This window comes from Eschrichtius robustus, chromosome 12 (genome assembly GCF_028021215.1).
Source record: "Eschrichtius robustus isolate mEscRob2 chromosome 12, mEscRob2.pri, whole genome shotgun sequence".
NCBI lineage: Eukaryota > Metazoa > Chordata > Mammalia > Artiodactyla > Eschrichtiidae > Eschrichtius > Eschrichtius robustus.
The window spans coordinates 72,825,643-72,852,770 of record NC_090835.1 but is presented as its reverse complement, the minus strand read 5'-3'; the positions used below and the strand labels follow the sequence as shown (position 1 = coordinate 72,852,770).

The 27,128-nt window shown below is 55.3% G+C and overlaps 1 protein-coding gene across 2 annotated transcripts in view; it reads left to right on the top strand.

The window, feature by feature from the left end:
- Positions 1 to 27,128, top strand: part of KCNK5 (potassium two pore domain channel subfamily K member 5) — a 40,119-nt gene that overhangs the window by 2,657 nt on the left and 10,334 nt on the right. The window contains exon 2 of one of the 2 annotated variants that reach the window (XM_068558475.1): positions 1,175 to 1,380. In XM_068558475.1, the coding sequence (XP_068414576.1) occupies positions 1,195 to 1,380 (186 nt within the window). In that variant the 5' untranslated portion in view covers positions 1,175 to 1,194. Of the gene's footprint in view, positions 1 to 1,156; positions 1,381 to 27,128 lie in introns of those variants that run through there. The other variant, XM_068558474.1, reaches the window with a different exon arrangement.

The following is a 27,128-nucleotide window of genomic DNA, read 5'->3' as shown; positions in this document are numbered from 1 at the left end:
CTCCATTGCACAAATGTTTGAGTGTTTGCTATATAACAAGCACTGGGGATATGTCATCAAACAATCCAGACTCCACCCCCCAGCTGTCATCATTTTAGTGTTTTATATTAGAGGGAATTTATTGCCAGGAGGAAAATAAGACCAACAAGGGGGATAAGGAGTGTGTGTGTATGTGAGTGTGTGTGTTTATGTGTCTGGGGCAGGATGTTTGCAATTTTAAATATGCTTGGGAGTATGAAAGACATCAAGTGTTTCCTGTAGAATTGCAGTGTGTTTGTGGGGAGGGATATGAACAGTGCTGTCTCTGACTGCTCTTTCTCAGATGTTCACCAGGGCAGGTGAGACTGAGGTGAGAGGAAGGAGTCACACCTTTGTGACTGGTTTAGTTCCTGATATCCTCTGACTTTCTCCAGTCCCTTTCTAATGTCCTTTCCCCAGTCTTACAGGAAGGTGTGTGAGACAGAAAGACTGAGAATCAAGCTTCTTGGCAGAAACATCAATAAATGAAAATTGGCTTATAATGAAAATAACAATACCAATAACTTCCTGACCCCAGTCATTAGGTATACACTCATTTTAGTTACTACACCAGCACTAGTAAGAAACATGAGTCCAAGAGACCACAACCCCTCCGGGCATGCGGGGCGCGTAGCCTACCCTGGCGGCGGCCCTGGGGAGCGAAGATGGTCCGCAACTGGTTCCAGCGCGCACCTAGCGGTAACTCTGGGACCAGCCGCGGGGCCTGCACGGGGCGGGGCCTGCACGGGGGCGGGCCCTCAGCGGGCCCCTCCTCCACGGGCAGAGCGCAACAGGCCCGGGTTAAAGAGGCGCGCGGAGGCGGGCGCGGCGCACACTGTGTGGCGCGCGGAGAAGCGGCGCACGTGTCTCCGGGAGTTCTGCCTTGGGTTCACCCAGCTGCTTTAGCCCCCGCGGTCCAGGGTGCGCCCTCGGCCCCCTTGGTGTCCGCCCACCTCTGGCCCGCGTGAGGAGGTCCCGCACAGTTCCCTGCGCTCGGTGGGCCAACTTGCAGGAGCAACGGTGTCGGTGGAGCGGCGCCGGGTTGAACGGGGCACTGCGCATGCGGAGCTCCAAATTCAAACAGCTGTTTCCAGAGGCTGGAGGGCGGGTGGGACCGGGAGCCGCTGGGGTTAGCGGAGGCATTTTCATTCTCCAGGAGGTGGCCTCTCGGGAGCCATGGTGGACCGGGGCCCTCTGCTCACCTCGGCCATCATCTTCTACCTGGCCATCGGGGCGGCGATCTTCGAGGTGCTGGAGGAGCCGCATTGGAAAGAGGCCAAGAAAAACTACTACACGCAGAAACTGCATCTGCTCAAGGAGTTCCCGTGCCTGGGCCAGGAGGGCCTGGACAAGATTCTGCAGGTGAGCTGGAGGTTTAGGAGTACTGAAGGGGAGCGCCTCGCAGCTTTGGATGACCCTCACTCCCTGTGGGTGGTCCCGGGGTGACCGGAGAGGATGTCTCCCCATGAGTCTGAGTGCTGGAATCTGCCGTTCACCCGTGGGCGCAGGAGTCTCCCACGCGCGCGGAGACTTTGGAACCCAGTTTGTCCGGAGGGAAGAACTTAGGCTTGACCCCCGGGTGAACCAGGGCCCGCAGTGGCTCGGTGTGGGTGTGCGGGTACCTCCCTGGTTGGAGGAGGCTATAGGGCGGATAAAGGCGTTTGTCTTTCCTTGGAGACGCTCCCAGAGTTCGGGGGACCCGCCGGGTGCCACCTCCTCGCGTCTCCACCTCCCAGCTCCGGGGCCAAGTGCGGCACCCGGCCGGCTTTTTTCGGCTTTTCTTCACCAGCCCGGCGGAGTGGCGCGAGGCTCCCCTGCCCCCGCAGAGCTCGGGAGGGGGAGTCCGGGGCTCTGTCGGGCCTGAGCCCCCGGGATGCGGGCTGGTGGCTGGAATGCTGGGGACGCGCGCAGGCTTCCGGGAAAGCTTATCTCGCGGAGACATCCCCGAAGGGCTTGGAGTTCAACTTTGTGAAAGTAACAGGTTGAACAAAAGAACAACACCCGGAGAGTCCCTTTTCGGGGAACGGGGCGGGATGGGGGTGGGGCGGCGGGCAGAGAGGTTGTATAGAATGGGAGGTGGTGGGAGAGTTTCTCCTCCATGTTGGCATTGGTTCATATGCCCTATGGATGGCATTGATCTCACATGGATAAACTGTGGGGCTTGTTTGGGGATCGAAGACCTCTACCCCAGTTTCTCGACGGTTTTGGCCTCACCCATTCACGCTTCTTGGCCTGCAGTGATGGCCTCCCTCCAGTGGAACGACCAGACCTGGGTAAGAGCCCGTGAGGGCTCTAGGTTGTGAGGTGGAGTAGAGATATTGTCCAAGGTGTTACATTTCTCTTGGGGTAAAAGATGCCAGAAAGGAAGTTTGATGAGAAACAATATTTAAACTACTGCGGCTCCCCAATCCTTTATGGCTGTGCAGTTGTCTCTCATTTTTCTGGCCTCAACAGCCCGTATGTAAAATGGGAACAAATGTGAAGATATCTTGCCTGTTGGTACCCCCTTTTTGTCCCCAAATCGACAGACACTCCCACAGGTGAGCATATAGGTGCCTGCTAGCAGCCGGGCAAATAAAGAGTTGTCCTCTTAGGAGCCAGGGGAAGGGGAGGTTTAGGCCAGAAGGTTGGGTGTTGGATTTTAGTGGGGTCTCTCCTGTCCGGGAACAGTTCCCAGGGCGGGGGGCCGTTGGTAGGTGAGGTTGGTGGGAGTATGAGCTTCAGAAGGGAGTGGGGTGGTTTCGCTCCTGAGAGCAGGAGTTACTGGGCAGCTCCGCCTTCCTTGGGATGGGTGTCTGCCCTGTGTGTGTGTGTTGGGGAGGGAGGGTCACTTTATAATTTCCCTTGAGGAAACAATTCCTCTGGAGAACGCGTTGTTGTTTACTTGGCTCCAGGGCTTTGTTTAGAGGGGGAAGGAGGCAGGCGGCGATGATAAAGAATCGAGCTGCCCTCGAAGTGTTTGCCTCTTTGCTGCTTCTCCGTTACTGCAGGGGAAGGAAGGAAAGAATTCAAGGCTGAATGTGGGAAAATAAACTTCAAAACATGAGGAGAAGGGAAAAGGAGGGGGGGGGGGTCGGGGTGAGGCAGCCGGGTGCAGCTGGTGGTTATAGCTTTGGAGGTTAGGCAGCTTTCTTAAGGTGTCTTAAGCTTTCTTAAGGAGCAAGCAAGATGCCTGGTATTTTGAGGTCGTTTTAAACCCGCCAGCGATTACCCCCCCAAAAGCCGGCAGGTAGCTTTAGGAGAAGGATTTGGGCATCAGGCCAGTCTGATTTGGAGGTGATTATGGACAGGCCTGTCCCCATCCCCAGCCAACCTCTCAAGCCATCTGCAACTTGGCGAATCCCCTCCCTTCATAGGAAAAACCCCAGAAATGAGAATGGACCAGTGGAAGCATTTCGCTAGCATCACTTTCAGTCTGCAGAAACCTGCCTGGCTTTGCTCGCTGATCTGGGACTTGGGGCACTGCTTCAGGCCACAGGAAATTGGTTTAAGGAAAAATGAAAACTCAAAAACCTTCTTTCCCATCTGGCTGGTCCTGCATTTTCCACTGAGTTCTGTTTTATCAGGTTCTGAATAATCACCTTTGTAATCCTGAAAAAAGTCCCTCAGTTGGGAATTCCTGGGGTAGGGGCCCACCCCCGGGAAAGGCTGTTGGAAGGGGGTGGGCTGCAGCCTGGGTTGGGGTTTTTCTTAGAGTGGAAATTGTGTGTGTACTTTCAAAGGCGTGAGAAAGGGAGTTAAGGCACCTTTCTTTAGATCTTTGGAAATAGTCCCTGAGTTGTCAGGTGCTTCCTCCCTGTTCATTCTGTGGTTGAACTGAGGCGGAGGCTGACTTTCAAAGGCTCAGCGCCCCATTGGCCTCGGACCACGTGGTCGCCCCTCCTTCCTGCCTTCAGAACCATCCTGAACCCTTGCTCTCAAGCCTGCTCCTCCAGGTGTTGGTGACCCGCTCCCCCAGCCTCTTCCTAAATTGCAGAGGCTCCCACAAGGGGATTTGGCATCGACCAAGCGCCTAGCGTGTTGGGCGCTGTAGGCGGTAATCGGCATTTTATGAGAGAGGGCACAGGCTGGTTTTGCCATCCGGCTTGGCCATTTACCCATCAGACCATTTAACTTTGCCTCTCTTTCTCCATCTGCACAATGGGGGCGTGGTGAGGGTCAAGTAAAGTGGAAGCGTTAGGCATTGGGTGTGTATAGGTGAAACTGAGGAGTGCAAGCCTCCCGCTGCTGCACACGCTGAGGACACGTTGACTAGGGCAACTTGCTAGGTGCTTTACCTGCATTAGTCGGGTACTCTTTACAGCACCCTTACGTGTTCAGATAAGGAAACCGAAGCTCAGGGGAGTTACCAGGAGGGCACAGGCTGGGCTGGGACCCAGGCAGTCTGCCTCCAGAGCCTGCTTCTCGTACACCCTTGCCCTCCCCCTTAGGCATATGAAGCTGTTGAATGGTTGGTCTGTCAGTGAGCTTAGTCAATTGGTTCAGCTGGACTCTGGTCTGCTGGGAAATTCTCTTTTCTCTTTCCCCTAGAACAGGCCTGGGCATGCAGGCGTCTCCTGTGTTGTGCCTGGCTGAGCCAGCACCTCCTCCCTTACTGAAATAAGCAGCAGGCCACCCCACCCCACTTCTCCTTTGGGGGTGCGGTAGGGGTTGCCCCAAGCCCTGCCTTTCGCTGGCACACCCCATCCCTAATTGGGTTTTCTTAGACTGCTCATGTAGCTGACCCGTTCCCGGAAGCCTCTTGGATCCTGCTGGCCTCTAACCTGCATTGTCCTATTCTGAGGTTTTCCATGTGTGCCAGACCTCTCTCCTTTTATTTTCTGGGCCCTTCGTACTCCCCTACACATGTTCCAGTGCATAGTAATAAGGCTAATTCCAATTTTGAGGTTCTGACATCCTGTTATTAACACCAATCTTCCTCCTAAAATTAAAAAAAATATGGATCATGTAGTAAACTTACATCTGACCAAAATGCTCACACTAGGCACATGACTTGAATTTTGGGGGGAACCGAGGGTTAACATGAAAACCTCTTTTGTTTCAAACCTTGCTGGAAATTGGAAAGCGCACTGGTCCACTTAACTGCCTTTGTGTGTAAAGGGAACACAATAGATCTTTTGATTATCCAGAATCACGGAGGCCTCTGGGTCATTCATTTGAAATTGAACTCTCACTGTCTAGGACTGCAGAAATGGAAAGTGGAGAAGTTGGGTTTTTGAAAGGAAAGGAAAGGAAATAGAAGAAAGAGGTTCCTTCCTAAAGGCTCATTTTCTTATTTATGTTCTGCTCAAAGTTGAGGGCAGCCAAAACAAAAAAATTCTCAAATCGATAAATCTGCTTTAGTTAACTACTCTGGTTAGTTTTAACAGTTAAGATGAATTTTTATCGAATCGTTTTGAGAGTTTTACTGGAGTCCTTAGGATGATTACAGATGGCACGGTAATAGAGGCTTATTGAGGGTAGAGATTAGCAAGTGTTGAAATGTTCTAGTGGGGGTGGGGGGAGTCCTATAGGAGGGGGTGTAAGGGAGGTGATGACTGCTGCTTCTAAGTATTTTCCTCAGGTTTTGCTCTATTTATAGTCTGGCGTTTAAAAGAAACGCAATCCTCTGGTTTTGGATGCTGTGCTTGGCTGGCTCTGACCTCAGGCCAAGAGCTTTCATCTTGAACTTGGTTGTTTGCTGTTAGATTGGCCTCAGCCTCTGAACTCTTTATGTCTGTGGTGGGGGGGGGAGTGGGGGGCAGGGAAGTACCAGGCTTTGGGGAACAGGGAAGCCGGGCTCCTGAGACAGAACCCCCAAGAGAGTCTTTGTACAAATTGAGATGCTAGATCTGAGTGGTACCTCAGGAACCACTTGATTGCCCTGAACTGGGGTGATATAGAGAGGTCAGGTGAGGTAGGCATGTGAAATAGGTTCACCTCCTGATGTTCCTTTTGGGGAGTGGAGAAGGTAGAGGTGAATCCCCTTGGAGATTTTGCTGAGAGTCCCTCTGGACCCCTGGAATAAGTGGAGGAGCCCCGCCCGACCTGTCGGTCCTCCCCACAAGGGTGGACTGACATGGATAAAAGGACATGCTGCCCTCCGCAGGGGTCTTTGTCCACATGCCACTTGCCTCACTACTGCAGGCCCCTTCCTGTTGCTGAAAGAGTCACCATCCAAGCACTGGGTCATGCCGCCATATCACCCTCATAGGTTGCTTAGAACAGTGCTTGGCACATGGCAAGGCTCATCACGCGTTAGCTGCTGCTGCCACTCACCTCCTAGATGCCCCTACTATGTGATGGGGCCATCCACGCACAAGTGTAGTGAGCATAGAGTCAGGCAGACCTTCTTAGAGCAAGAGAAAGGTCAACTGACTTTTTTTTTTTATTATAGTAAAAAATACGTAACAAAGTTTACCCTCTTCATCTTTTTTGAGTGCTGTTCAGTAGTGTTACGTATATTCACATTATTGTGAAACAGATCTCCAAAATTTTTTCAACTTGCAAAACTGAAACTCTAGACCTGTTAAATAACTCCCCTTCCCCCCTCTCCCCAGGCCCTGGTAACTACCATTCTACTTTATGTTTCTGTGAAGTTGACTACTTTAGGTATCTTATAAGTGGAATCGTACAGTATTTGTCTTTTTGTGTAAAATGGTGCAACCACTACGGAAGACCATATAGAGGTTCCTTAAAAAATTAAAAATAGAACTACCATATGATCCAGCAATTCCACTTCTAGGTATATATCAGCCACCTTTTTAAAAAGCTAGAGAGAGTAGGGAGGATAAGATGGTGGATCTTTCTTCACCGCAGCCCTCAGGGAGGTGTAAAACTGCATGATGGTCCTGTACTGCAGCCAGGGGGCAGAGGGGTGAGGGCCAGATGACGAAGCTCTCTGGGTTTAGCCAAAGAATTTGAACTCACCAAATTTTTGCAATTTTCAAGTCGGGGAGTGAACAGCATTTCAGCAAGTTTCCTCTTCCTTCACAGCTGTTTGCAACTTAAAAGAAGTGGAGTATTCTACTCTAAATTAACGGCTGTTTCTGTGGGCTGATCCTTTTACCCTATGGGTGTTCTGATAAGGATGCCTCCGCCCTTTCTCCTTCCAATGGGTTGGAGTGTGGGTCTTTCCCCCAAAGCCCACAGAGCTCACAGCACCTCCCCCAAAAGAGCCCACCCACACTCCCTCACACCCAGCTTGCAGTTAGGGTACCTCTGTCTTCTTTCCATGAGCCCCTTGGGAGGTCCAGGTCTGGGTCCCCTCCGTTTGATGACCTTCCCAGATTATACCTTTGTTGCTCCTTTAGGTAACAGTGGGGGTAGTGTGCTCCAGCTCTGTACAGCTGCCTGAGGCATCTCGGCTTTTTGTGAGCAGTTAATCTGGCCCCCAAACCTCAGAGACCTGGGCAAAGTTAGGGGATCACAGAGAGGTCCCTCCCTGCCAGCTGTCACTTCTGTGTGCACTGAAGCCTCAGAAACCAGGTGGGGCTTTAGCCCTCGGGAGCTCAGTCTAGCCGGGGGGAGAAACAGGGCCACAGGGGAGGAAAAATGTAGTCCTGGTGCCCAGTGATGGGTTGCATATGGTGAGGCAGGAGAGATGGACGAGGGTCAGAGGGCCTCAGAGGATTCGGTTCCTGTTTCCTGAGGCCTGTAGAACCCTGTGGCCTGTGGGGCATCTGGCTCTGAACAAAACATAGCCCCTGCCCTCAGAGAGCCCCTACTCTAGAGAAAGACAGGGGAGGAGCTTGTTACCTGACATTGGTAGGTGCACCTGGAGGTTCCAAGCATGTACTGTTGAGAGATTAATTTCTGCTCTGGAACTTAAAGAAGGGGGAATTTGAGGCAGCCAGGAGGGATGAGTGGTGTGAGCTGCAGCCCCTGGGAGCTCTCTGCTGAGTACCTCCCACGTGCCAGGCTGGTTCTTTACCTGTTGAACCTGTCCTGTGGGTTAGGTGTTACTTCTCTGCCCATTGTCTAGGAAACCGAGGCCAGGGGGTTTGCCCAGGGCTACATGGCTAGCCAGAGGCTAAAATTCACCCTTCCTTGCAGAGCCTTGGGGCCTGACCAGGAGTGGAGGTAGAGCCAGGAGGTAGAAGTGATGGGAGTGGGCAGGGATTGGGGGCCGGAGGTGGGGGTGATTCCAGCTAACGGTTACTGAGCACTTGCTTCACCACAGGCAGTGGGAACTGTTTATGTGCATCGTTTCATAATCCTCACAGCAACCCTTTGCTGGAGGTACTCTTACCAGCACCACCTCAGGGCAGGAGCAACAGAATGGATGGTTCAAGTTCACTCATTTGCCCGAGGCTGTACAGCTAGGAAGTGGAAGAATGTGGATTTGAACCCAGAGCCCACACTCTGAAACATTCTGCTCGATGTGAGCCGGAAAGGTGGCAAAAACAAGGAGCAAAGGCCTAGAGGTGGGCAAGTGGTGTCTTCAGAGCCTTAGGGTGCATTGGGCGGTTCTCTGTGTGATTGGCTGATTACTTAGCCTTGGGGCCTTGAGCAAGTCAGTCTCCTAATCTGTGAAATGGGACAATAGTTCAGTATTGCCCTCATGCCTGCAGAATCCACGTAAACGCATTTGACTGAGTGCCTGACATGCAACTGGTGATTTGCTATGTGTTAGCTGTTCTCTGACACCCCATCTCTCTGGGGTCGGGGGTGGGGTGGTGCTGTTCCTGATGCCCAGTTCAAGCCCCACAGTATATTGAGCTCCCAATCTGGAGATGGAGACACAGATGATAAAACCCACCAAAACTCCTGGTGGAGTCCCCACCATTTTCCATTTCCTGCACATTCACCCGCCCCACTCCCTCAGTGGAAGGTGTATTTCCTCTTCCCTTCCAGCAGAGCCCTGCTCCCTCCTCTGCAGAAAGGGGACAAGGCTTTCTCTGCTCAGTCCCGACTTATCCCAGGCGTTTGTTAAACCTCTTCCCTTCCAGAGGATTCCTGGGTCCAGATGGCCTCATGGGTGTCGTCCCTGGAGGGTGGTCACACAGGATGTGGGGTCAGAGTTGTGCCCTCCCTGGGTCCAGACACCACCCATCTCCCCTCTCAGTAGGCCCTTGCTGGCCAGGTCCCTTGGATTGGCTTTGAAGTGTCCATTCTGTTTTTCCCCTCCTAGCTAAATATTTGGGTTTCCTGCCGAACTATTTAGGCAGTATTGTGTACTTCTGGCTGTTGTCGCCTCCCATGGCCACTGTAATCTGGCTAAGGTTCCCTAGCTGACACCTCCCACTAGGGAGAGGCTTGCCCCCAGGCTAGGCTAGAAGCTGTGCGGGGAGGGGCTTACCTGGGGGACAGGGCCAGCTTGGCTGTTCCTGTAGCCTGGTGACTGGCCCTGTGGGTTGCCAGGGGTCTTGTAGGCCACAGCAGCTGGGGAGGACACAGCAGAGCCCCTCCCTTTGTCTGTGTGACCAGTGCTTGGGGCTGGAGCTGGGGCCAGGAAACCCTTATCTGAACCACTGTGCAGGGAAGAGCTGATTCTAACATGGATTCTGATTCCCCCCACAGTACTGGTTTGTGCTGTGTGACCCTGGTCAGATTTCACCTCTCTGGACTCTGCTTCTTGGGAGTAAGTTCAGCCTTTCATTCAAGAAGGCTTGGAGAGCCTGTTAAATTAGGCCCAGCTAGACTGCAGGAGCCCTGTGTGGGCAGGGCCATGTCTCCCTACCCACTTCCTAGCTCAGTAAGTGACTTGCTCAGAATGTGACTGTTGGGCCCCCGGATGCCCAGCGGTGTGCCTGGCTCGGACGGGGAGGCCAAGAGTCATGTGGACCTTTGGGTTGGAGTCTAGTCATGAGGGGCCCAGCCTCCTGCAAGGTCAAGGTGGTTACCTGGGTGAATTGAGCCAGGCCGGGCTCTGGCCCCAGAGAACAGAAGGGGAGCGGCTTTATCAAAATTTACGCCCATTTCCTCCTTCCAGCCTTCCAGCCGCATGAGGCAGGGCCAGGTTGCCTGGTGGTCAGCCACAGGCTTTAAAGTCACACCGCCTTTGCAAGCTGCACCCTGAGCCCCTGGCTTCATCAGAAAGTAGGAGTGATGGTATCTGTCTCTCTGGGTGCGAAGAACACAAGAGGAAGGCGCACTCCGAGTTCACCTTTAAGACCAGCTCAAGGTTATCTTCTCCCTTTTGAGGGACTTTACAGAACAAACAGCTCTGCCTCTCTGGGTCTGTTCATCTCCAGGAGTCCCCTTACGCCTTTCCCCTGGGATGAACAAGCCCTGTCTGCGTGAGCACGCCTAGCAGGCCTGTCCTCCCCAGGGTAGGTGGTTTCTGCTTTCAAGGAACTTGAGAAAGAGCAGAGACCCAGTCCTTTGTGCAGATATTTACCAAGCACATGCCATGTGCCCAGGCCTGTTTTGAGACCTGCTGTAAGGAGGACGAGCCGCCCTTGCCTGTCAGGGAATGTCCTCAGACCACGTACCGCAGAAACCACGAGGGCACATGGCAGGGGGTGGGGAGGAGCAGGAGGAAGGCCAGGCTGTTTGTAGGGGAGAAGGGCGTGTTCCTGGCCCTTGGGCATGACTGCAGCCTGCATGCATTAGGCCTTTTCTACCCCATGGCCCACCCCTTGGGGCAGAGCTGACTAGGGACGTTGGCACCAGGGGATGGAGCAGGAATGTTGCCTGCAGCACCTGGGTGACCTCTGAGGAGCGTGCAGATACCCAGGCTTTGCACCCTCCCCAGATCCCCACCCTTGGCCTTACCATGGGTCTCTGCAGACCCACTCACCTAAAGTGCCTTCTTGTGCCCTCTGTGAGGTCTGGCAGTGAAATGTCATCCCTTTTGCTCTATGGGAAAACTGAGGCCTGGTGAGAAGCTGGGACAGACTGTCTCTAGAACCAAGCTTAGGTTAAACTAGCTCTGCTTGCCCAGGTCCAGAGCCTTTCTTCGCCAAGCCGTTTGTTACCCCACCTCTAATCCCCTTTTGAACAGCCTTTAAATCAAAATCTTGATGTGTGTTAGGGTGCAGAGCACTTATTTCACTTACACTAAACTGGCCTGATTTCCTAAATTGCCCCAGCACATCCTTTCCTTGAGTGCCAGCTTTCCCACCCACTAGTGAGTTTTTCTGAAATAAGAGGCAAAGGTTGAAATTGTGGTCAACCATAGGCTCAGAAAAAAGGATTTTTTCTGGGCCCTTCAGAGCCTGGGGCAGAAATAGTCTGATGCCTCCCCAGGGAGTTTCCCCATCACAGGACGCTGCTTCCCAAGTGTCTGAGCCCAAGGAGCTGTTGTTGGCTGGTTTCTTGGAGGCTGGCAGGGATGGGGGAGGAGAGTCAGGCTCTGGGTGCCGCTCCTGGCAGCAAGTCATAAAATGTGAGGCTGAAGGGAGCTTAGTGGTTATCTAACTAGCCTCCCTTTACAGCCCTGGAGCCAAGGCCTAGACCTCGGGAGGTTATGTAACTTTTCCAAGGTTACTGTGCTCACCAGGGCAGGGAAAGTACAATAAAGGAGTAGGTAAAGCTAAGTGGGGCAGTTAGGGAAGGCTTCCTAGAAGCAGAGGCCACAGGAGGTGAAAGGTAGTCAGTTACTGCCACGGCAGTCAGGGATCCTGATAGAGTGAGATTGGGACCCCCGACTCAGAAAACCCTCCATGGCTTCTCCCCCAGACTCAGAGCCAAAGTCCTTGCAGCAGCCTGAGTGATTTGGACTCTGTTCCCTGTGTGGTCTTGCCTCTGTCTGGAGCCCTACCCTTGATCCCAGCTACAGACAGGAGGCCATGCCCTGAGGGTGGGGAGGCATTCTAAAACCCTGCACACTCACAGCAGGTTTCAACTTTTACCAAGAACTCAGGTCTATGTCCACTGAATAACATAAGTCACCCTGCAGGTGGAACAGAGGGAGGTGTCCCAGCAGTCAGACCACAGCAGTGACTGCAGCTGGCACCTGGTGAAGGAAAGGCAGGTGGGGGCCGTCCCACACCCCGGGGACCCCCAGCAGTGGGACCATAGACAACGTGGAAACTCATTTTGCAGATAAGGCAACTGAGGCGAATAAGTTAATTCAAGGTCACACAGCTAGTTAGTGGTCTGGACCCAGGCCTTCTGGGTCCAGAGCCAGAGGCCTGCCCCGCTTAGACCCCGTAGTGTCCTAAATCAGCACTTGCTTTCCCCTGTGCTGGGCCACCAGCCCCTCCTAGAGACTGGATTTTCTCCTTGGGCCCTGTTGGCTCCAGCTCCCCGGAAGTGGGCTGTGCATGCTTACTGACCCTTTGCTGAGAACTGCTCTCTTCAGCTTTTGTGGCTTCTGACACTGCTGTTTCCTGACCACATTGGCCATATATAGGTTTGTTTGCTATTCTCAGTGTGAAAAGTTTTAAAGCAGGACAAACCTGCATTAGGTAAGTAGGTGCCGCAGCTCAGGGTGGAGGCCATCAGCTCCATCCCTGCCCTCCAGCCTGTTCCCCTGGCATCCTTATGGACCTGTCAGGCTCTGACCCTTCACTGTAGGATTTGTGGGTCAGGGGACCCAGAGACCGAGCTCTCGAGAAAGAATCAAAGCCCTGGAGTAGTAAGGTGCAGTTTAGTTTGCCTCTCGGCTATAGGGTTCCTGTCTGAGTCTGCACATTACCTGCTACCGCCCCAGCAGCTAAACCCATACTTGTGACACGTCCCTGACTTGGCTTCCCCAGGGCTAACCCCTAGCAGCGCTGTGGTCTGCACCTTGGGAGGGAACAGCTTTCGTCTTGCCTTTCTCCTGGGGTGTAAGCGCTGCTCAGATCTGCCTGCATGACTGGGGACAGACTGGCTATTTTGTAGCATGCTGAGGACCCCGGGGCAGGCCCTTCACGGACTTGAATGTTGATTTTTGGCTTGGGTGCTCCTTGAGTCTAATGCAAGGTTCTCGTTCCTCCCATGCCCCCGGGTACAGGATGGCACCTGTTCAGACCCACTGGAGGAGAAAGAGTGGCAGCCCCCTCCCCTCCCCATAGCTCCTGTTCAAATAAGACTCTTGCCTCCCGGGTCGAGGAATGCATCCTGGCAGTGTTGGCTTTGGAAGGGTGCCCTCCCCTCCTCAGCATCCCGCCCCCTTTGGAGCAGCGGGTGGAAGGGCTGCCTCTGGCTGAGGGATAGTGCTGAGTGGGCTGAGCAGAGCTCGCTGATGCAGTAATGTCTTGTCAGCACCCCCCGGGGAGCAGGAAAAGGGAGGGTGTCCTGATTATCAGCTTTTCAACACCCCATCCCCCAGACTCCAGCCGCAGCCCTGAGATCTACTGATGAGTGGCCCAGGGACTGGGGATTGCAAGACAGAGCCAGGTCCTGGGCCTGGCTCAGCTGACTTGCTGTGTGACTAGGCCAGGTCACTGCCCCTCTCTGAGCCAGGGACTTGTTCACTAAGGCCAGTTAGACTCTTAGCGCCAGCTGTATGCCCAGTGCTGGTTCAAGGTTGTGGGAATTATGAGACGTATCAGACATTATCCCTATCTTTGAGGTTGGGGCCGGGCCCTGTGGTGTATATGAAGGATTATTAAACAGGGGTGCAGCATGTTGTAGGGGACTCGTGTGCTCCAAGGTAGAAACGTTGCCATAGGCTGGGGCTGCCAGGGAAGGCTCCCCTGACCCTGGAGGTGGCCTTCTTTTGAGCCCCGTCATTCTCTGGGCACCTCCTTCTCCCCCACGTCAAAGCACATTGCACTGGGGGTTGTGCCTTGTCTGCACTCCTTCCCCCTCCCATGAGGCCCTCGACTGTGCCCCATTGGATCCCAAACCTCACACTGTGTACGAGGGTAATGATTAATGAACATCCGAACCGTGAAGCTGTGTCTCTCTCTCCTTTGGCCTCTGTCCCACCAGCCCCCAAAACCCAAAGATAGGACTACCAGCGCCCACCTCCAATCTGGAAAACTCCTGCCCCGGGCCCTTCCATGGGGGCCATGCCTGGCCAGATTCTACCCCAACCCAGCAAGCACTCCGGGGCGGCCCCCCACCCTGCTGCCCGTCACGTGCACGGGGCACATGAGTGGGGACGCTCCGTCCTCTGTTGGGACAGGTCGATAGGTTGCCTGGGGAGGTGCGTCAGCGTCCCCCCTACCCTCCCACACCCCTGCCCCGGGCGTGCACCTGTCTGGACCCAGGGCTGGCTCCCCAGGGCTGGGGCAAGGCAACTTCCGAGTCATGAGGGGTCACTTTTGGGTCCTGCTCTAGGAAGTTTCTGTCTCCACGATGCCAGGGCTTCAGAGTTCATAGGTCTCAGTCTTGGCACGCCCTCTCTTTTTGGAATGCCCCAGGGCTGAGTGCTGCCTGTGGCCAGAGCCCCCGTCTCTTCCACCAGCTCTGTGTTGGGGTCACTGTGTACGTATCTTAAAATTTTCGCTTGCCAAAGCCGGTTTCCATCTGTGTACACACTCTCCGCTCCCAGCCACCGCTTCACTGCACGCAGGTTGATCCCTGCTTATTGAGTGACCTGGTAGGCTCTGGCCTGTGGAGTGGGAGACCCTCAGACAGACCAGCAGGGGCACCTGCTGGGGCCCTGGGGCAGGGGTGGGTTCCCAGGGCTTCGATTTGGTGTTCTCAGTGGGGCTGAGCTATGAGCCAGACTTCAAGTGAGACAAAAACAAGACGAGGGTGAGGGCAGCGGGAGACTCTAGTTTCATGCGTGGTGCTGTGTTAGCGTTGAATAATTGAAACTCGACGTGAAAACAGAAGGCGGGCAGCGCTGAGCTGGAGGCAGGGTTATCGATGCCTTTTCTTTCTCTGCTTCCCTAGTTTTCCGAAATGCTGTTGTATTGCTTTTAAAGCAAAGAAATCGAATTTTCTGAAAGGGTAAGATGCATGCATATAGCGTCAGCCACTTCTACACTGGCTATTTTTAACGTGCGAGGTGAGGTACACAAAGCACAAATAACGTGGTTCTAACGGCGCATGCTCCGAAAACTAGTGTCGCTTCTGAAATTGCTGAACAACGTGTTATTTTTCAGTTTAGCTGCCAGAGGGGTGGCTTCCTGGGCAGCAGTGCTGTTGAACACTTTTGAGGGGAAGGGTCTCAAAGACTGGGGAAACCAGGTGGGCTTTCGGTCTGCAGACCAAGAAGTTTGAGATTGGACACGATCTGATGGTCACCAAGAGGAGAGTGTGGTGCCCCGGGAGAGGCCTGGCAGAGCTGGGGGAGTCCCAGGGGCTGTCCCCAGTGTTGGGGTCAGTGTCCCCTACAAGGGAGGGGATCCTCCAGAGGCCCACGGACAAGTATTGTCTCAGCCTCTGTGTATATCCAGCTCTTCCGATTCCTGCGGGGGCCCAAGAAGACTTTGCCCTCCTTGCCTTTTGGACTGACAAAAGACACAAGCACAGGAAAGATTTGGGACAGCCCAGGACCATGCGTGTAATTCAGAGCCCAGAGCATGCTGCAGACCACAGCCAAGGCTTGGGTGGATCCAGGGGTCCAGGGTAAGGCAGACCCTGCCTAGGTAGGATGTGTTGTGTTTGACTGCATCAGTATGGTAATTACCACCCACAGGTCCCTAATTAATTTTATTTTAACATGATATTACTAACTCTTGTGGCTGTTTAATTTTTAATTGAAATTAATAAAGTTTGAATTTAGTTCCTCCGTCACACTGGCCACAGTCCAAGGGCTCAGTAGCCCCGTGGGACTGCTCAGATAGTGTCCCATCAGCACAGAGAGTTCTCTTGGGCAGTGCTAGAATGCTGATGGAATCTGTTGAGGTTCCTAAGGGCACACTGGCTTCTCTTGGTGCCTAGTTAAATTCCATCCTGCTCTGGGGTGGGCGAGGTCAGAGCTGGCCGGCAGCCTTGGAGTGGGGAGGGTGATGTGCCGAGAACCCGAAGGGGGGGTTGCCCCGTCCCACCCCCCGGGAAACTTGCAAGCTCCTCTGAGGTGAGTATCCCCACCGGTCTGGTTCACAGAAAGCGCGGGTTGGCCAGGGTCTGCTGACTGCCCTGCCCGCTCTGTCCCCTCAGACTCAGATGAGTGTGTATTTAGCAAGGACTGTCCTGGCCTTGCCTTAGCTTGTCTGCTGCTTTCTTGTGCTGTCTTCCTCTGTCGTTGTAACTCCTCCCATCTGCCTGTCTGTCTCTTGTTAGACCCAAGGCCCTCCTGGGCAGGGCCTGTGTCTTGCTCTTCCCCTATTTCGCCCACATCAGGGCACAGGGCCGGTGCTCGGCAAATTCTTAAGGAATCAGTCGACCTGACTTCGAGCTGCGTAACGCGAGGAAAGGTTGCCCAGGACCCTGGTCCCATCTTTCCTTGGGTTAACTCAGGTGGGTAGATCTGTACAGGGGTGTTGGGGGCTGGTGTCTGGCCAGATGTGGCATGTGTATCAGGCAGGAATGGCTCCAAAGAGGGGAATGCCCAGAGCCTCGAGGTGGGAGGGAAGGTGAAGGGAACCCTCTTGCCATCTTGTCCTCTTGTCGCCCTGCTCTTCCTGGGAGGTGACCCATGGGGCAGAGGGCAGGCCATATCCTGGAAGCCCACTGCTAGATCTTTGGTTTAGCCCACAGTAGCCCAGGCCAGGTGGCCATCTTCAGCAGATGCGAGGGCAAATGGACCTCCCTGGACAAGCCTGAGAAGTGGCCACCCCAGCTGCCACTCAAAGTGTTTCGTGGGAAACTGGGTTGTGCAGAGGGACAGGATGCAGCCACTTGAGTAGTGGGTCTCGCTCCCCTGCTGACCCTTGCATGACTTAGAAATCTGGTGGCATTTGCTTTCCTGTCTCTGAGCCTCCGCTGGCCACACACAATGCACCGGGAGGCTGGGGGAAAGCCTACCCCCAACAGCAGTGGGTGTTTAGAAACTGGAAGTTCAAAGTCAGGGGCATCTCTAGCTTTGCTGGTGCACATACTTCACGCTCTTCACGTTCACATCTGCTGAGCCTGTGGACCCATGGCCCTGTGACTTGGTGGGGAGACAGCATTACTCCCGTTTGATCAGTTAAGAAACTGAGGTCATGACTTGTAGGGCTGGGGAATAGCTGACGCTGTGCAGGCCTGGGTGTCAAATGTTCCTGCACGCTCCTAAGAAGGTTGAGGGCTGCCAGAGCCTGGGTGGGTATTAGGGGGCTAAGCAGCCTTGGAAAATGCTCTTGCGTAAAATCGCAGCCCGGCTGAAGGGGAGCGAGAGAATGTGTGTGTTGAAGGCCTGGTCCTGGTCCTTTCTGCCTCCCGTGTTTCACAATGGGGCTGCCTCAGAGTCAGGACTCTCCCGATGCGCCATCGGGAGAGTTTCCATTTCCTGAGGCCCAGCCTGTCCCTGGTCCTGGGCCCCAGGTTGGAGGATGGGAGGTTTTCCTAACCACCCCCCCAGCACCCCTCACCTCAGCCCAGCCTCTCTGTGTAAGGAGGGCTTGCTGTACTTTTCCATACCTTCAGCACAAAACAGCTCTGTGTTGCTTCACCCTGGTTATGCCCCAGTCAGCCGGGGATGGGAGGTGGGTGGGGGACTGTCCCCGCAGGGTGGAAAAGCTGAGGCGGCTGTGCCTTTGTGCTTTTGTGACAGCGGAGGCAGGGGAGGTGGGTGGGGGCCACCGGTTGCATGTATCAGGCTCTGTTTCCTTTCCCACTGTATTTGGGGATCCCCTTTGTATCTCATCCCTCTGATCTCCAGATAGGGGCCTTGGTGGCCAGAGCCCCTGGTGCAACTGGTGTGGTGAGAGATCTGTGTCCGGCCGTCTGGGGCTTGGGGAGTCTGCACCTTAGGGCACAACCCGCCTTGCATCTGGCCCGGTGATGTTCACAGTTGTCAACGTCGTGGTCTGTCTTGGCTCTTGTCTCTAGTTGTGACTCAGTCTTCCAGTGGTGAGATTTGATCTGGGATTGAGGGCCATTGAGGCAGAAGGCTCCCCACCCTGCAAAGAGTACCATCCACCCCGAAATGCCTGTGCCAGTTCGCTGGTCGTTTCTTGTACAATTTATTCCAGAGACGATGGAGACCAGCTGTTGTCCGTCTCCAGCTGGAAACTGAACCAAAGGAAATGGGCTTGGACTGCAGCCGGGGGGATTTAGGTTAGAGTCAGACAATAAGGAAGGGTTTTGTGACAGGTGGTTGGCCCTCAGGAGGATCCTGCAGGGGGCTTCGTGGAGAGGGATGGGGGTCGGGTCATGCTTGGAGGCAGCAAGGCCAGGTTTGGGGGGGAAGGGGTGGTTTGTAATAAACAGGCAGGGAGGGTTACTGCATAGGCATGGCGAGACTCCGCTGCCACCTGTCATGCAGGATTAATACCACCGCCTAGTATCCCTCTGGCCTGTTTTCTTTTCTTTTCTTTCTTTCTTTCTTTTTTTTTTTTCCCATTAGTGAAGAGGTTTACAGTTTAACCATCTGGTCGTCTTAAACAAATTATAATAAATGGGTAGACTTAATAATCCCTTATCATCAGAGCCCTAGCCTTCAAGGATGGGTAGTTACTTATTCCCAGGAGCTGCCAGCCACAGGTGAAGAGAGAGGGGAAGGAGCAGATGGAGGGGTCCCTTTCTTGGGCCCCTGGGTGGAGACAGTTTGACGGTGGTCTGGGATGCGGTCCTCTGCTGGGTAAGTGGTGAGGGTGTTGGCCACGTCCTTCTCCCAAGGGCGTGGGTGTACCCGGGTGGGATGAATGTGGTGAGGCTGCGGGCAGCTTTCATCCCGCGGAGGAGAAATCTGGGGGTGTCAGTTGCTGGAGAGCCTTGTCCTCAGGAACCCAGCAAGGGGGCCCAGGGGAGGCGTCTGTGTCCAGAGGAACAGGGCTGGCAGCCCCCAGGGCTCAGGAGAGCTTCATGGAACAGAGCGTCGGTTTTCCCCTCTGCTGGAGGAGCCACAAAGCAGTGGCATGCATGGGACCCGGTGGGGTGCAGGGGGCGGACCTGTGGCCCTCAACACTGACATCCATGCTGGCACCCCCCCCCCCCCGCCCCCACCACCGCCTCACCGCCTGCCGGCCTCCTTCCTCAGGAATCCTGATGGTTCCAAAGTCTGCCGTGCAGCTGACTCACCAGGGCTAGGACCTCTGGGGGCTCTGGCCTGGCAGACAGGTAGGGTGGGGTGAGGTGAGGAAAAGGCACTGGGCAGAGAAACACAAAACCATCACCCTGGGTGGCCACACCTGCCAGGACTGCCCACGTCATCCAGCCAGAACCCATGTTAAATACAGCACCAGCACCCATCTTCACCCATCTTCGTGCCCTGGAAGGCGTGGTTGTGGAAGGCATACATCTCGGAGACTGGGTTGTCATTTGGCAAATATCGAGTACCTACTAGTGCCAGGTTCTGTTCTGGGAAGGAAGGATGAGTGAAATCTCTGCCTTCAGAGCCCGTAGTCTATTCAGGGGAGATAAATAGTAGGCCAGATAGCAGATACCTAATAGAATGTCATGGGGCGATAAGTACTGTCCCCAAGCCCTGATCTTCCAGGTGGTGGTCGCCAGGAAGGAGGGCATTGCAGGTGACAACTGGCCAGCTCTGTGTTCACAGCTCTGGAGCCCCTGTGCCCAGGCACAAACCCTTGGAATGGAGGTGGCCTCCCCACCGCCCTGTTCTTCCCAGTTTCCTTTTCTACCCAGTGCGCATCCTGTATGCCCAGCACCAAGCTGTGCATTGTTTCACGTAATCTGCACCCCAATCCAAGGAAGTCTCAGTACCCCCGCTTTCCAGAGACGGAAAGAGAAGCTTAGATGGTGAGAGGACATGCCCCAGGTGACCCGCTGGTGGGCGATGCTGCCAGGAGTTGAACCCACGTGTGTCTGCTCCAAAGCCCAGACCTTTCCCCCTTCTGCCCCCGTGCTGCCTGCAGAGGGTCCCAAACTTGGCGTGCGTGATTTTGCAGTGGGTCAGCAGCTGGTGTTGTCCAGGCTAATGTGTGGATGGGGGCTCTGGAGAAGGGGAAGCAGGCTGGCACACACAGGGTGGGGCTGCCGAGCTGCTGCTGAACCCCCTTCAGGTCATCAGCCCAGGATGGGGAGATGGCAGGTCAGCAGTTCCTGCGACCTCCTTTGCGGCCTGCTTGAGGGCTGTTTTTAGAAACCTTGAGGGGCTGGTGACTTCCCGTGTTTGCTCCTTCCACCCCACTATCAGGTTGGGGTAAACCTAAGGCATCTCTGGGTGAGGGGAGAGCGCAAGCATACGCTCATCCGAAATCATCTCGGGATTAGATCCACGGGTGTGACTGCACACCCTTTTACAGCTCTCCACCACCTGTCACCCGTGTCTGCCTCTCTCCCGGCACTCACCTTCCCTGCTCCACTTTGGTTGGCATTTCTGAGCCCTGTCCCAGGAGGGGGGATGGGTGGCTTACTTGTTTGGTGCAAAGGGCCCTCAACTGAGAGTCAGGGGGCTTCCGGCTGGTTCTTCTCTGTGCTTTGTCATCAGCTTGCTGTGTGAGCTCTTCTGTGTCACTAGCCCTCTCTGATCAGTTTCCTCAGTTACAAAATGGGAATAACAATATCCATTTTGCTTGCCTTGCCCACAGGGTCTTGAGCCTCAAATGAAATTAGGGCCAGAGGAGTGGTAGGTATGAAAGGTGCCTGATGGATGGGGTTTTGGCCAGGAGGACGGAGATGCTGGCTTTGCCCTCCTCAACCTTGTTACAGAGGAGTTGAACGGGACGCAGAGAGGTTTGCCGGCTTGCCTAGAAAGGACAAGCCAGGAGCCGAATCCCCTGCATGGACCTCTCACTCCCTAGTGACCCATACCCCTATGGGGAAGGAGGGGGTAATCTGCACACCTGGCATGTTTGAGGTGTCCTGGCTGAGTAATTTCCTGCCCTCGAGTTGTTGACCCACTAGTAGGAAGATGTCTGTTGGCATCAGTCAAAGTAGAAAGATGTCAGACACTCCCAGGATCTGGATTCTGGGGGCAGAGAAGGGGCCAGGTCATGAATCCAGGCCAGGCGTCCCAGATAGGGAAGAGATACGAGCACAAGGCCATGGGTCGGGCCACAGCCACCCAGAGCAGGGCAGTGGTTGTGAATTGGGGGTAGGGAAGCTGCAGGTGGATGAAAGGTGCCCCTCTTGTCATTTAAGCCTCACTGCACGTTCCCCCTGCCCCAAGTGCTTCAGAAGATGAGGCAGTGGATTTTCAGAACATGGCTCCAGGGGCTTATCTGGTGTGTGTGTTTGGGTGGGAGGGGGCTCTTTCCTACTCCCCAGGGCCGGCTCTCAGGCAGCAGGACTGTGGAACCGGGACTGGGTCCTTGAGGTCCCCTGGGTCGGCACACACAGGGATTTCCAGTCTCACTCATCAGCTCAGCCCTCCAGGTGCCTGAGAACACTTGCTGACATCCCATCCTGAGCTCAGGCCCCACCAGCCCTTGTCTGTTTGTTTTAGCCAAACCCCGCAGCCCACCCTCCCGGGGCAGCCAGTCCCTGCACTGCGCTGCTCTGCCCTGGCCTCAGCTCTCATGGGAGGGGCGCCCAGCTGCCCCGGGGGAGGGGGGGGTGTTACCGTCCCAGCCTGAGAACAATGGGGGCAGGGTCACCTGCCTTGTTTTCATTGTCCCTCCTGAGTGCAGGCAGGGCTCCCGGGCCTGAGAAAGTCGGAAACCCAGAGGTTTCTGCTGAAAACGCGCTCACCTCTGGCACGGGCTTTCCCCGTGAGCGTGAGACCTCGCAGCAGCTCTGAGCTCTGCAAAGGCTGCTGAGAGATGGCCCAGGAGGGGAAGCCCAAGGGTGGGCGGAAGGACGGTCATCCATCCATGGCCGCTGTGCTGACCCCTGGGGCGGGGCTGGACTAGGCCTTCCCCCTAACAAGGAGTGAGGGTAGTTCGGGTCTGGGGCAGTGGTTTTGAAATCGGCTGTACATAATATTAGAGTCACCTGGGGCAGCTTTTAAGCATCCTAGTTCCCAGTCCACACCCCAGGCCATTTCTGTCTGAATCGCTGCGGGTAGGACCCAGGCATCAGTATTTCCCCAGGCTCCCCCTGGGTGATCTCCACATGCAACCAAGTTAAGAAGCAGTACTGTAGCGACCCCTCAAGCGTGCGTTGAGGGTGAGGGTGGGATACCACTTTCCACCTTGCCTGATGAGGGTGTGTGGGTTTCTGGGGTTGGGGGGGATTGTATTTTGTACACCAGGTGCGTCCTCTGGCTGGCTGCTTCCTCCCTGGGCTGAGGGAGGGCAGCCTGGCCAGCACCAGGCAAGTTACTTTAGGGACCAAGGCGAAGTGAGGTGCCTTCCTCATCCTGCAGTGGGATCTGGGAGGGAATGAGGAATAAGGCTCGCTTCTGACTCGGGCAGCCCGGCTTGCCGGGGGCTCAGGAAGAGCTGGAGCTGGTGGCCAGTGAGCCGAGTCCTGAGAATGAAAATGTATTTTCTCGAATGTGCTGTGGATTTTCCTGGAGCTTGGGAGGTGCTGAACTGGGCCCTGAAGTCGTGGTTCTAGGCAGAGGAAAATGTGAATTGTCCCCAGACAGGGGAACCCCCGTAGTCATAGGCCAACCTCCTCATTTTACAGAGAAGTCATGTTGGCAGAAGTCAAGGGTTCCTGGAGAGTCTCAGTAAGCAACCTGAGCCGAACCGGGGTCTTCCTAGCTGTACATTGACTTCCTAGTGTACCGACCAAGCCTCCAACAATTTGTCTTTCCTTCGTTCAGCTAAAAACATTATAAATATCCGGGTAGGCATCGGAACAAAACTGAAAACGCAGATCAGCAAAACAGAAGTCTGCAAAGTCCACATTACAAGAGCCCAGGTCTGGTCGTAACTGAGATGAGGTGCGGCCTTGCCCGCAGGTCCCTGCACCTGACCCGCAGACACCTGCTCCCCGCCTGGGAGAGACAGGGCCCAGGTGAGCCGGGCCTGCAGCTGGTATAGGTGTCAGGGTGGCACCATTGGGCCCTTGCCAGTGCCATGCTCATAAACTGGGTCTGCCCTCCGAGCCACACCTGGTCACCTGGGCTGCAGGGAGAGGGCGAGGGGAATACCGAGGATGCCTTCTCCCTGCCCGCGCATCCGCCCTCCTGGACGGGGAGCTGGAAGGCTGAGCCCGGCACCCACACCCATCACCCCGACTTAGGCAGCGGTGAGGGGATGAATCACCTGTGGAGCTTGTTAGCCACTCGGCGCCCAGGTCCACTGCACAGAGTAGCTGCGAGTGAGGCCCAGGCACTGTATGTATTTAAACTCCCAGGTGGTTCCATTGGGCAGCTGGGAATGAGAGCCGCTGCCTCAGGACTGGGTGGTACCCAAGGTCTCTGAGCCTCAGTGTAGCATCTGGAAACAATTCCCATGCCCCTCCCCCACCCCCACTTTAGGAAGGTTTGAGAAGCTGAGTCAGCGTGAGAGCGGGAGAGTGAGAGGAGTGGAGATAATTGAGGGCTTAGATAATAGTCTTCAGTCCTCTAATTCGTCTTGGGAATAAGAGAGGTAACAGGTGCTCACCTTCTTGCCAAGGTACTTTGGGTCTGCCAAGAGTCCCCGAAAGACGGTCAGAGGGAGGGCTGGCCAAACAGCTGGACAAATGAGCTCTGCCCACTCCCCCTCCTTACACTGCGGCAGGGAGCCCCAGTACATGGGATCTGGGGTCTTCCCCTGCCCCCTTTATCTGTTCATCAGTTCGTGGTGTTAAAGAATGTCAAAAACATTATTCTGAACAAGCCCAAACTCAAAATATATTTGCCTGAAAGGTGCCTGTGTTAGGTTTACTTATCTCCACTTCTGTCTGTTCTGTTCAGAAGCGCCCCCAACTCCCTTGGCCCCCTACCCTGAGGAGGTTCTTTGTTAGATAACAGATGGACGTACAGACAGACGTGGACACACAGGAAGAGCCCAGCCCGGAGAGCAGGGGGCAGATGGGCATTTGGCTGCCTTGTGAAGCTGGGTGCAGTTTGGCGGGGGCTTCAGGACTGGGGTTCAGAGAAGCCACCACGCCTGGCCTCGGCCTCACCTGGAGAGCACAGCGTGAGGACCCACGTGTGGCCCTGCTCCCTCCGCAGCCGGCCTGCCTTGCTTGGCTGTGCGGGAAACCGGCCAGGGTGGCTGGGAGCCTCTGGCGGGCAGAGGTCCGGAGAGATGGGCCTTCTGACGGATGGGGTGGCACATCCTGGGTGTGCCTCTGCCACCTCAGGGGGAGCCTTAACGCACACCCCGACCCTCGGGTCCCCCGACTAGCTGTCCGGGGGCCCAGGAGCACCTACCTGCTGAGCCTCGGTGTCCCTGTTCTCACCCAGGCCTGTCCTGCAGGTGCAGAGAAGTAAACCCCTCGACCTTTGATTTACCTTTGGGGACAAGCGGTCTTCCCCCCGGGGTGTCAAGTCACCACTGGGTCTGGTTTCCTCATGACACTGACTGCAGGTGCGTTCATTCGGTGCTTCCAGTGTCCTAGGTGCTTTTCATGTGTTTGGGGTCGGTGCTCTTTTTGGCAGATGGAGAAATTAAGGCTGATAGGCTGTTATTTACCCAGAGACTTGGTGCCAGCAATTGAGAGAGGACCGCCCCCCCTGCCCAAGTCACACCCAGGTCAGCCCCACATTTCCATGAGCTCCCAGGAGAGGGCCAGGTCTGGTTCGAGAGAGAGGCCTGTCGCTCCCCTTTATATTCCTTTCCCTGCTCTCCACACGTCCACAGCCCCCTAGGAGAGTTTCCGGAGGGGGCAGGCCTCCCCTTCCTGCAGGAAGGACGGTCCCTCCAGTCACCCCAGGGACTCTCCCAGCCCCACTGCCACCCGCTCTGCCCTCTTGGACGAGGGGGCTTTTGTTTGCCTCCCTCACCTCGCCCCTTCCCAGCCCCCGACCCCCAGGACCTTCAGCCCCCTGCCCTCTGTTCCTGCAGCCTGCTGACCACACCCTTCCCTCCACCCCTGACACCAGTTGGATGCTGTTGGTTCCAGCAGCCCTGCATTCACCCCCTGACCCCGCCAGCCACACTCTTACTGGGGTCTGACTGTGCTTCCCGCCCTCTTGCTGGATAAAGCCCTGCCCCTTGTTGCTGATGAATTTATTAAATCCACCTGCAGAATAATGCTAGGAAGGTGTTGAAGGACATGAGAGGGTGAGTCAGTCGAGGTCAGAGAAGATATCCTCATTCATTCAAGTTCGTTTACTCACTTCTTTAACAAATGTTTGTTGAGCACCTACTATGTGCCAGGCAATGTCCTCGGCTCTGGCGATACCGCAGATAAAAGTCCTGCCCTCATGGAGCTTACCTTCTGGGGGGTGGTCTCTGCATTCCCATGGATGTTTCCCTTGCGTTTGCCTGGTTGTGTTCTAGAGACCCAGCTTCACTTCTGTAGCTGAGAAGCCCACCCTGCACTCCCTGTCCCCTCTCCCCAGCTGTGGACGGCACAGGAGTCAAGAGCCAGACTGCCTGGGTTCACACTCCGGCTCTACCACTGCCTAGCAAGTTACTTAGTTAGCCTCTGTGCCTCATTTTCCTCAGCTGTAAATGGAGGTGAGAGTACCTACATTACAAGGTTGTAAAGACTCAACAAGCTGAGTGATTTAAAGTGCTGTGATTGGTGCCTGTCATAAAATAGGTGCTCAAATATCAGCTACTATTCAAATAGGAACTATCATCTATGAAATGAGTAATCAACCATGCCCTGCCCACCTCCCAAGGTGGCTGGGAGGGCCAGGTGAGAGGGACATTAAAGGTTCTTCCTACTCCGCCAAGCACCGTGCACACATGACATTGGTCTCATTCCCCTTCCAGGCCAGAGGGACCAAGTGAGCGGAGGCGGAATGAATTAGGGATGGATGCAGCCAAGGATGCTGAGGGACATCCGCTTGTGTACCTTGACGCAGTGCGGATCCAGTGGAGGCTGGCATCCAGGGCATCCTTGGGGCTGATCCTACATGGCAGGAAGGGGCCCTGTGACCTGAGCGTGAGGTCTGCCGTGGGAGCTGGAGGCAGGGAGGGCGGTGGCCCTGTGGGTGCCCCTAGCTGCTGTCCATAGGCAGGCTGCCACCTGGACTTGTTTCCCCCACTGGCCTGATGAAGGCAAAGGCCCGACCTCAGCCCCGCTGCCCGTGTCTGCAGGTGGGCACCAGGTACGGGATGTGCCCTCCCTGCAACTCTGCAGAATGAATCTCCAGGATGGGGAGGCCTGGCACTGCCTCTGCACAGGAAACCCCGGATCCCTGGGAGATGAGGCGCCGTGGGGAACCCAGATCGCATGGACAGCGAGATTCTGGGAGGGTGGTGTCTGGGGCAGCATGTTGCCTGAAGCCACAGGCAGGGGCGGAAATGTCTCCTCCCGGAGGGCTCAGGTCCGAGTGGATGGGCTGGTTTTAGGGCACTGTTTTTCCTGGTGGTGCGAAGGGGTGGAGGTATGCACTGGCCTCCTTCCTGTGGCCTGTGTGGGACAGGGGTGGGGTACCAGCGGCCAGGACCCGGATGGGGCAGGTTCTACTCCTGGCTTCCTTGCTTTTAGCATCCCGACCTTAGGCTACTTTCTTAACTTCTCGGCCTTAAATCCTTGTTTGCAAAATGGAAAAGATTATGGTGTCTTCCCAGCAGGATTCTTTCCTCCTTAAAGATGAGCTGAAGGCACATAAAGTGCTCAGCACGTTTGGTGCATAGTAACCTCTCAGTAAATCACAGCCGCTTTATTATGAGGGTGACAGGCGGGGAGGAGAGCTCTATTCCAGCCTCAAGCCAGAGCCGGGCCTGGGCTCTGTGCGGGATCCCCCTCTCCCATTGCTCTCTAGGCGTATGTGGAAAACGAAGATGTTGTCTTGTGTGAATTTGGAAGCCAAGTTAAAGAATCCTGTGAGTGAACAGGGGCCGTCTCCTCCTGAGAAAGCTGTTTCCCTAACCCCGGGGGACGGGATGCTGTGTCCGATGGCTCCCCCTCACCCGGGGACGGTCTCAGTCCTGGGTCAAGCCCCTCTGTTCTGGGGGACCTCTCCATCGGCCGGCGGGACCCTGACCCTGACCCTGACCGTCACCAGTGAGGTGTTCCGACTGAAGCCACAGCAGCGCGGGGTGGGAGCAGGGAGCAGGCGGCCCAAGTTCACATCCGGACCTCTGCTCCCCGAGCCTAGCTTTCCTCATCTGTCACGTGATGCCTGGCAGAATCGCAGGAAGAGCCCGTTAGGGAATATATAGAAAAGCCCCAGCAAGAGGCATCTGACGCACAGCAGCACTAAAATCCTGCCTGTCTCCCCAGCACTGGGATGGAGCCAAGCTGATTCCCAGGCCAGCTGCTTGGGACCCGTGGGCAGAGAGAAGGCAACAACAGGGGTGCTGGGGGCG